Genomic DNA, 10930 nt, shown 5'->3' with positions numbered 1-10930 from the left:
ATCTTTGTATAACTATTGGGTCTGTTGAAGTACACGTAACTCTTTTCAGGTATGTGTCTTAAAATTTGTGTAATATAACCTAATTTAATGGGTCATTTTTACAATATATCTACCTTAATTCAATAATTATGTGTGTGTTTTATAGTTCTTGTCAAAGAATAATAATAAATATGTTTTATAATTCATTTTTATCTCATTTTAATAAAAATCATTCATATATATATATATATATATATATATACATATATTTCTTATAATAGAAACTCTGGTTGAAATGAAAACTAGAAATAATTAGAGCATTCTTTTAATTTCTAACTCCATGAGATGTTGAATGATTATTAATTGATATAGTTTGGATGATGTAACCTACTAAAGTGCTTATTTTTCAATTTTGTTTACTGCTACAGTGCTACTAGTGTATTTCATTTTAATTTTTGGATTTCAGATTTCAGATATCAATTTTCGGATATTCCAGATGTTAGATCTAAAAAATCTGGGTTTTGGGTATTACCCAAATACGAACTAAAATCCGTCGGATCAGGTCCAAGTATTCATTTTGGGGTTTTGTTCTGTTCGGATCGGGTTCGGGTTTGACGCCCCCAAAACCCACATCTCGTAGTTTAGGCTACCACACCATCTCTGGGATACCCATCTTCACATACAAACTCTCGCCCCACAAGTCCAGGTTCGATCGTGTTCTAAAAACTCTATCTAATTTATTATTATAATATAATATACATAATCATATATTACAAAAATAACTAACTTCACCCTCATAACGGGAACACTCCAGCTAACCCAATCCTAGCTTACTTGATGCGCCTTCTCCTTGCCCTTGCTGCAATTCATTTTTGTGTCGTCTTTCGGATATGTGTCATGTTCATTCTTTATTGTTCACATATTATAAATATATACAACAATGAACAATTGAATGATCAACAAGTCCACTAGATCGTTGGAATCAAAACAATAAAATTTATTATAATAAATTCAACAGAGTAACAATCAATGCAGATTCACCAAAAAATGCAATTAAGAATAATTAACACGATTAATAAAAAGGAAACCTGATCATCCAACCTGGTGCTAAGACTATATGGTTAGATCACCGCCATATACTGATCCTTGTGGTAACCTCGCGGTCTGATCCCAATCGTTCAAAGATATCACACACCACTCTTTTTTTTCCCCTAGCATAAAGCTTATCACTATTAATCCTTAAGTTGTCTAATCTTATAGACATTAAAGTAATTCTCTTTTCTACCACGAATATTATCATTCGTGTTGTCCAGATATAGGAGTTCCTCAAGCATAACAAATTCTTTTATGAACAAATAAATATCTTCTCTTTCATCAGATGCGAACAATACATCAATCAATTGAGAATCAGTGAAGAGGTTTGAATACGTCACTACCAAATTATCATTTTAATTTAAATTGTGGAATGTTCGCTTTGTTCATCGTTAATCGTAATTAATAACTACGGAAAGTTTGGGGAATATATTTGTATTAATATAAACATTGAGGGTGCTACAAATCTAACTTATAAGTTAGCGACAAGACAACGGTCACTAACCACATGGTCACTCAACAATTTTTATCAATATATATTGCTATTGTTGCCCAAGTAACAATAAACTGTAGAAGGGGATTGAGTACAGTTGTATATAATTTTCGACTAAAAATTAAACACTTAACACAAGTATGAAAATATCAAAACAGTTTCTATTGATCTTTGATAAAAACTGTTACAAAACTCTCTCAAGAAAAACAAATGTTCTTGAGAGCTGTTAGGTTACAATGATACTCGGGGTATAAACTTACATTTGTAAACCTAAAACTGTGTTTATGTAGCACACAACTACACTATCAATTACAAGATATGCTTAAACTAATTTCTATCTGTTTTCATACATATCCTAACTGATAGTTGTGATCCGATAAAGCAGTATAACAAATCAATCCATGTCCTGTTTTCCAACAATAGAATATATCTCATTAAGTATACTGATACTCATCAGATCATGACATACTTACAGTTCCTGACGAGATCAATTACTGACTAGTTTCACATCCGGACCAAGATCAGATCCTGATATCTCCATCAAATCCTGACGCATTAACATTTGTCAGACCTTGATCAGTCTTGTGTTATCGATTCGTGATCATCATTGAATCAGTATTTGTAAGAATCTCCCTCAAAATTATGCCTCATGCAATAAAGCATAAATTCCTAGACTCAATGATGTAAAAAAACTTTCAAAGCACTTGATTTGTTTATCTTCAAGGACCAAGCTCTTCTCCTTCTTTAATAGTTTCAAAACACAGACTTTGACTCAGAAATTTTGTTAACTTTTCATCCTCCTTTGACTGTAAAAGCTTGTTTAGCTTTTCTTTCACCAACCTTTGTTCTTCATCATCCTCATTAATTTGATGCAGAGATGCTCAAATATTCCTGACAACACTTAGACGCAGTTTGTCTTTATCAAGACTTATATAAGTAAACATTAAGCCTCCAGGATTGAGGTCCAATTGTTTTATTCCTTGAAAGTCTATGACCTTTGCGGATTTCTCTTTCATCAATATTTTATTCCAGTGAAAATTAGCAAAACTGGGAACATACTCACCAGTATAAGAGCTTTCTCCAACCATGATTCTCTTCTGGATGGTACTGGACAAAATTATGTCAGACCAAAGGTTAGCTATTGAATTAGTAACTCAGAGTAGATAGTGAATGTATTTCAATTCATTTGTAGACATGATCAGCAAATCTTCCATTAATAGTATTATTGTAGTTCCATCGTTAAGAAAATAAATCATCATTCTTTTAGCTTCATCATAGCTATTTGTGGTAATACTCACAAATTTAACTCTGTTGAGATGATCAGGTGTCAGAACTTCATTAAGAGTTTCAGTTAAAGGACATGGATCTGTTAAATGCATTCTTTTAAATTCAATATTACTAGATCCAATGCCACCTTTGGTTAGGGGCAATCATCTTCAAATCACTTAGACTTTTAGTTTTGCTTGTGAAATAGATTCTCTCTCAAATTTTAGTTGAGAAATTATACCTCCCCACACAAAACGAGAAATAGAAATAGGATGTTTATCAGCAACTCGCAACTTGTCAGCAATTGAATTGTTAGGAACTGAGGTCATATTAGGAGTTGTAATGTCTTTTTTTTCTTCTTGAAATTAAGTGGTTTCTTCTTCTTCAACCACAACTTCATTTTAAAAAATGGCAGTTAATGGGGGTTTTATAACTCGATTTTGAGTAGATACATTTATCACATATTAAAAATTTAAATTATATAAATATAAGAAATTTTATTAATAAATAAAATTTATTACATATTAAAATTTTAAAAACTTAATAATAAAATACAAAATTACTGAAACAGAACAAAAAAAAACTAACTTACAGATTTTGACTTAAAAACCCCAAAATAAGTTTTTGACACAAAGAGTTCACAAGAAGTAGAAGAAATTAAAGTGTTAAAATAAGCCCAAAACCCCTTGTAACCCCTCGGTCATTGGCGGCGTTAAAGTGGGACTTAAAGGGGTAACAATGGAAAGAGGTGAGTTGTGTGTCGATGCAGCAATGGAAGAAGAAGTAAGAACATCAAGTGTAGAGTGTTATGTAGTGGTACACAACATAGCCAAACGACACAACGTCGGAACCCTAGCTCGTAGCGCCACCGCGTTCGGCGTTACCGAACTCATTCTCGTCGGCCGCCGTGATTTCAACTCTTTCGGTAGCCACGGCTCCACTTCTCACTGCCGCTTTCGACACTTCCACTCTCTCGCCGACGCTCGGAGCTTCCTCAAGGCACTTCATTTTTCATTCATTTTTTCTAATTATTATAATTTATTATTATTGTGATGTGACTATAATGTGTGCGAATTTGTTTACAGGAGAAAGATTGTGATATTTGCGGAGTGGAGATCACGGATGATGCTGTCGCGGTTAATCAGCATCCGTTTACCAAGAGCACTGCTTTTCTTCTCGGCAATGAGGTAGTCGTGATTAATAATTTGGGGGAATAAAGGATGTAGTATTATGTACTGGTTGCTTTATTGAGCTACATTCATTTTTGTTTATAATTTGTGTATGAATGGCTATTCATTACGTTCTTTATGTTTTTAGGCTTCGAGACAATAAATATGTAAATCAACTACTAAAATTAAACCTGAGCCTCTTACAAGTGTCTCGACTCATTTATAGTCTTAAGTTCGTATGATTGCTTGCGTGATAACATTTATTTTAAATATAAGCTCGTGTATCTGTTTAAAATCAGCCAGTGGAGTTGGTTTGAGCTGCTTCTTTTCCTTTATTATCTTCCCTCTTTCAATGTTGCTGATCCTTTGCTCATTATTTTAGTACAGTTGCTCATAACTGTGTACACCCCACCTCCAATCTTGATTGGAGCACTAAGTTACTTAGTTTAAAAGTATTAGATTTTTTATTTTTGCAAAATTAGCACCTGACCACTAAATGGTTCCAACTTCTAAATAGTCAGGTTTATTTGTGGTATAGCTCATGCTCATGAAATTAGTTTTTTTGTCTAATTATATTCTTTGTTGTACTCATGATATTAGTAGTGCTTGGGCTCATCTTATTTGTCTTCTTAGTGATTCCGAGGACCTGTTAACAGTACGTCAGTGCTTTGTCACTCAGAAGTCAGAAATTATATTAAAAGTTTGTTCAAATTATCTAGTTATTCTGATTGTGTTTTATTAAAAAGTTGACTAGATACACTAACAAAGAGTGTGACAGGAGTTCTCTTCAGTGCTGGGATTATGTTCTGCTAACCTGCCGGCTGCCACACTTAAATTTTCAAGTCCATAGAACTTAATGTGAAGAGGCTCCACTGGTTTTTGTACTCGCCTAATTGGTTTCAAAGTATGAATTATAGAGTTACTGAGAGAAAAAATCTAGGATAGAGAAAGATGGATAGAGTGTTCAGGGATCCTATCGCAGCTGTCCCATTTCTTTTACAATCTTTGATTGATATGGTACGAAATACGATTACAAGGTAGTAACTAAACATAGTAAACTATAAGAAGGTGCATGTACCGGGTCCAAGATAATTAAGGGTCAATATTTTTGGTACAATTTCTCCAAAATAGCTGGGAAAGTAATCTACTAATCGGTTTATGGTTCTTGTAACAACTCACAAGGGCCACAAATAGTTCATTATTTAGTTATTGTTCACCTTGTATATGGAAACCCATTTTTTTTCCAATAACTGATTGAGTCTTCATTAGATTATATTCTCAGCCTATAGCTTTTTAAAGAGTTGATGATCCATGCTACTGTATATTGTAGGGAACTGGGCTTTCTTCTAAAGAATGTGCAATTTGTGACTTTTTTGTTTATATTCCACAATATGGGTGTGGTACTGCTTCCCTGAATGTAACAATCGCAGCCTCCATCGTCTTGCATCATTTTGGCGGTAATCTTCTAATTTTTGATATTTTGTTCTTACTTTAGAATTTTGCGTACTATTATTTTTAAGTTTATTAATTCTTTCCTAATTGAGATAATTTTAAAGTGAAATCACTTCTAGTAAAATTGTATCACTAATCATTTTCATTTACTATAGTAGTCACAAGATTATAACACATTTGTGTTAGCCTGGGTTTGTATTGTTAAAATATCTTCAATATAGTCTGCCCTGTCTCCCCTTTCCACAGTCATTCAGTTGGTACACTCAACTGGTTGATGTGATTTCCTTCCTAAAAGTTCGAAATTTGCACAATAAGGGAAATACCCCTAGGTAGTACAAGAATACGAGATGATCAAATACTAACTGAAAATTGTCTCTCCATGTGCTTATGAGTGCATCAAAGAGAGAAGAGAAAGTATGAATATAAGAGTTATAAAAAGTTTTTGAAAGTGGATAGAAAAAGGTAATTATTTACAAATGAGAGAATCTCTTTAAATCATCTCGAAAGGGGAAGCAATCTTTAGGAAGATATGTATAAAAAAAATTTCCTCTCCTGTAAAAACTTAACAGCATGTCTTGAAATTTAACTTTTAATAAATTTTCTTCGTTTCTTTTCTTCTCTCTCCATATTAAAGTTTGGAGTGCAGTGAAAGAGATTCTTAAATGCACAAGTCTATGGATACGTGTATAATGGTCTCAATGATGCATCACTTGCCTCATTTTTCTAGCTAACTTCACTCACCTTCTCCTTTAAGTTCTTGTAATTTTGCAAAATGTTCTGGGTACCACAGTAATTTCAGAAGCATCTAATTCATTGTATTTGCAATTTCAGTCTGGGCAGGCTTTTCTGAGAGGTCTCGTGATGGAAATAAGTTTGTTGTGGCTGAGAGACCAGTGAAACAATCAGGACGAAATTATTGCACAGAAACAGCAGAGACAATCATTGAGGAGCGAAAATTAAGAAAAGAAAATGCTTTAAATGGGTTTTTTGATGAGAGTGTAAAACAAGATTCACCTTCTAATCTACTAGATGCATTGTTTGATGGAGAATGATGAAAAAACAGAACATGCACACCAATTGTTTACCTAGGTTTCGACCTTTTGTGTTTTAGTTATAAGAATTTTTTTAAAGGAAGATGTAGTTTGTCTAGCAAATTTGCTTATGTACTTGTCTTGTTGACAATTTATAAATTCTACTCCGACAACCATGAATGTAGATTTTTTAAAGATATATGTATGATTTGTTAGCCCACGTTGCAGCTCAGAGCATAACAAGAGTTGAATATTCTGAGAATTAAACGATATGCAAAAAGAAAAGTAAAGCTTTTGGAAGCTTGTTATCCAGAGACCAGAACATGCTGGCTAATGAAGTAGATTATATATAAGTCAGGTCAGTTTACATTTGTTGGAATTATATGTTACCAGTTATGTTTTATAATTTATATTTGATCTGGGGCTGCCTGTCTCCTCCAGATAATTGGTTCCTAAATTAGTGTTTGAATAGTGATCTGTACACAACTTAAATATGGTTAGTCTCTACTCTCTAGACTTTAGTTTATTTCTTTCTCTTTCAACCGTTGTTGACCTGATGCACATTGAGCAAGCAGTAGGCTAGTGAAGAGTCACCATCCTGAAAAATAATAAACGTTGAGCCTCGAGACCGGTAACTAAATGAATTTCTAGTTCTTGGGAGGCTTCTTCGTTGATAACGCGTTCAGTCTTAAATGATGCCATTTCTACATCTTGGTTCTTAACCAATGTTTTGATCCACTGTGTTCTCACAGTTTATTAGGGGGTGATTTCGTTGATACTATGATGAATCAATACTCGAGATAATCTTGTTTGGTATATAACATGCTTCACAGAAAGCCAACTTATATGGTGTTAAAGAATCAAATTATGTTTTACTATCTTCTTTTTAAACAGTTTACTATCTGCTTTTGTTTTATCAGAAGTCCGAGTTACATAGGTGAGTTATTGTTGTGAAAAAAGAAGCTCAACAAATACTAAGAGATTGATTCATTGTGAACCTGCACATGAATTCTTGGAGCTTTTGTAATGCATTTTTGTCTTCATAACTACCTTTTGCCCTTTCTCTGTCCACATTTCAAAAGAACCCCCACCAATCCCATGTCATGATCTTTTTACATGCTATATAATAAACTTAGTTTCTTCTCATAAATGCTTACTAACTAATGTAATGTAGAAACAAGTCAGTTTCTGTATCTGCACAAGTTATTAAAAAGTTATACACTGTAAACTAAAGATTATCTCCATGTTGTGTCAATTCAGGAAGAAGCTTTCTCATCTGTGCTTGAGGATACGATGGTTGATATGGAGAAGGCCAAAATCTAAAGTTGTTATCAGAAGATTCGGGAAGTTGAATTCTAAAGGGCAGCTTAAGAGGAAACCAAGCAATATAGCTATAGGTCGAAAAAATGACCATATGGACGGTGCTCTGCGGCCAAAATCTGTCCGTGTTGCCACTTTTAATGCAGCATTGTTCTCCCTTGCAGTTGCTGTTCCGGGAGCTGAGAAGTCGGTTGTTTTTCTCAATGAAGATGACCTCTTTTCAACGAGGAGAAGTCTGCGAATAATCTTCCTAGATGTACACTGAAGCAATCACCATTGAACTCTTCTTTTAGTGGCATTGCCCGTCCTGAATATCTATCTCATTAATTGGGATAGAAAATAATAATTGTGTTGATTCGTATTATATAGGGATACTTGATTTTAGATATTTTCAAGTAATTGTTTAATAAATAGTATTTATTTTAGTATAATGTTAGTTTAATAGTCTCTCCAATTTTTATTGCGTTACTTATTTAGTTGAGTAGAATAAGAATAACTAGTGATTTTGTAAGAACGACTCTAACTTACTTTACTGCATAATAAAATGTTACGTGACAGTCTTATCAAAACAATCTTATCAAATATTCCTCCCTTTAATCTTGTGCGGCGATTACATGTCCCCTAAGTATGAACAACATAAAAGTGTTAGAACTTGCAACAAAAAAATCCGGCTATAAAAGGATGCAAACAACCGAAGTGATCATAATTTTCAGGGCCTCCTAATATTTCCAACCCATTTAGGGATGTACACCATGTATAAGCGAGAATTAAAAGAACTCATATCAATACTCTTATCTTCAAAATTTATGCATTCTTTATGGAAAAATTTATGCATTCTTTATGGAAAATACATCTGTCAAAACTATGAAGCATAAGAGTAGAACTCATTCTATCATTGATATGAAAAATTATATACAGAGTTTGTTATAAAAGTTGTTATCAGCAAAGCACTACTAAAGCTATATTTATATACACAACTGAGAGCATCAACTTGCACTATACTACAGCTGGCACTTGCATAGTTGACCTAAGTTGACTTTATATATGTGTAACAGCCCCCCTCAAGTTGGATGGTTGAAACATATCACAAACATTCAACTTGGAGCTAAGCTCAAGCAACTGTTTAGCACCAAGGGCTTTAGTGAACATATCTGCAGGTTGAGCAGATGTTGAAATATGCAATGGTTGCAGAAACCCTTTCTAAATGTTCTCTCTAACCAGATGACAGTCTATTTCGATGTGCTTGGTGCGCTCATGATATACTGGATTAGAAGCAATGTGAATAGCAGACTTGGAGTCACAATGAAATGCAATAGGTAATGGAGGAGATACCAACAAGTCTTTAAGAACAGCTACCAGCCAAATAACTTCACAACAAGTATCAGCCATGGATCTGTATTCTGCTTATGCAGAAGATCTGGCTATAGTTGTTTGCTTTTTGCATTTCCAGGAAATCACAGATTTTCCCAATAAAACACAATATCCAGATAGTGAGTGTCTAGTGATAGGATCACCCCCCCCCCCAGTCTGAGTCACAACAAGCAGTTAAAGTGAGAGGTGAAGTTGCAGATATCAGCAGTCCCTGACCTGGAGATTGCTTTAGGTATCTGAGAACCCTGAAGACAGCATACAGATGATCCACCCTTGGACAGTTCATAAATTGTGACAACACATGTACAGTGTATGATAAATCGGGTCTAGTAATGGTGAGATAAATGAGTCTGCCCACAAGTTGTCTATATGTGGAAGCCTCTGAACATTTGAGCAAAGCAGACTGATTGTCCAGTAAAGAATGATTTTGCTCAATTGGAATAGTAGAAGGCTTAGCAACTGTCATACCAGTATCTCTGAGCAAATCCAGCACATATTTTCTTTGATTCAAATAAAAGCATTTAGCAGATCTAGCTACCTCAATCCCAAGAAAATACTTCAAGGGGCCAAGATCTTTAATCTTGAACTTGGTTAACAGATAGGCTTTGACTTCAGCAATCAACTTGTCAGAAGAACCAGACATCAAAATATCATCTACATATACCAAAACTGCCACAAATTGATCATTCTTATGCAGAGTGAATAGACTGTTATCACTGTGAGATTGCTGAAAATTGTATTCCTTTAGAGCAGTAGAGAATTTAACAAACCACCTTCTAGGAGCTTGTTTAAGACCATAAATGGACTTAACTAATTTGCAGACATATTCATGAGAATTAGATGGACACTGATCAGAAAGATAAGCATACCCAGGGGGAAGTCTCATATAGACAGTCTCAGGCAAATCTCCATGTAGAAAGACATTGGTCACATCAAGTTGAGACACTGACCAATTTCTCACAGCAGCAACTGAAAGAAACAATCTGACAGTAATCATTTTGGCCACATCATAGAATTCAATAGCCAAGACAGAACCATATCATTACATCTTGACCACATCGCAAATTGAGGAGCAGTAACAAGTGGTGTAGGTACAGTTCCATTGATTAAACCTAATTTCATTTTAGCATTAAGTGCAATCGAAACAGATCTACTCCATTGATGAAAATTCTGATCCGTAAGAAGCTGTGTAACTAAGGGAATTCCAGGATTATCAGAATTTTGCAGATAAAGAGGATGATTAGCATCAATTGCAGATGCAGCATGAGATGTGTTACCAACAGTAGCAGCAGCATAAGTCATGATGAAACTAATAGATGTAATTGCAAGTAAAAAATGAAACAAACTTGTATCGATGCGATGAAGATGCGATGAAGCTCGAAATAACACCAGATCGAGAATCAATCAGCAACTTGATGAAGCAAGGACGAAGATTCAGCGATGAATCAACAAACTGAGCGATAAATCCAAAAGATCAGCGAGAATAACAACGATGAATCAAGGAGACGAGCGAGAAGAGCGAAGATCACAGCTCTGATACCATGTCAAAACTATGAAGCAGAAGAGTAGAACTCTTTCTATCATTGATATGAAAAATTATATACAGAGTTTGTTATAAAAGTTGTTATCAGCAAAGCACTACTAAAGCTATATTTATATACACAACTGAGAGCATCAACTTGCACTATACTACAGCTGACACTTGCATAGTTGACCTAAGTTGACTTTATATATGTGTAACAGCATCGTATGTGTGT

The 10930-nt window shown here is 34.4% G+C and overlaps 1 protein-coding gene across 1 annotated transcript; it reads left to right on the top strand.

Moving 5' to 3' along the window:
• Positions 1 to 3472: 3472 nt before the first annotated feature.
• LOC108224837 (uncharacterized) lies at positions 3473 to 6702 on the top strand. The gene is made up of 4 exons (XM_017399571.2): positions 3473 to 3829; positions 3916 to 4017; positions 5330 to 5456; positions 6283 to 6702. The coding sequence occupies exons 1-4, from the start codon at positions 3569 to 3571 to the stop codon at positions 6501 to 6503; spliced, it is 711 nt and encodes a 236-aa protein (XP_017255060.1). The 5' UTR covers positions 3473 to 3568; the 3' UTR covers positions 6504 to 6702.
• The last annotated feature ends 4228 nt before the right edge of the window (positions 6703 to 10930 follow it).

The sequence above is a fragment of the Daucus carota genome, chromosome 6, assembly GCF_001625215.2.
Source record: "Daucus carota subsp. sativus chromosome 6, DH1 v3.0, whole genome shotgun sequence".
NCBI classification, from domain to species: domain Eukaryota; kingdom Viridiplantae; phylum Streptophyta; class Magnoliopsida; order Apiales; family Apiaceae; genus Daucus; species Daucus carota.
Note: the sequence above shows the minus strand (reverse complement) of the source record. Positions and strands in the feature narration are given on the sequence as shown.

Bases quoted from the DNA above. Each gene is read 5' to 3' on its own strand.
- LOC108224837 (XM_017399571.2), top strand. From the start codon at position 3,569: ATGGAAAGAGGTGAGTTGTGTGTCGATGCAGCAATGGAAGAAGAAGTA. The intron at 4,018-5,329 runs GTAGTCGTGATT...TGTATATTGTAG, and splicing joins CTTTTCTTCTCGGCAATGAG to GGAACTGGGCTTTCTTCTAA. The intron at 5,457-6,282 runs GTAATCTTCTAA...TTGCAATTTCAG, and splicing joins CGTCTTGCATCATTTTGGCG to TCTGGGCAGGCTTTTCTGAG.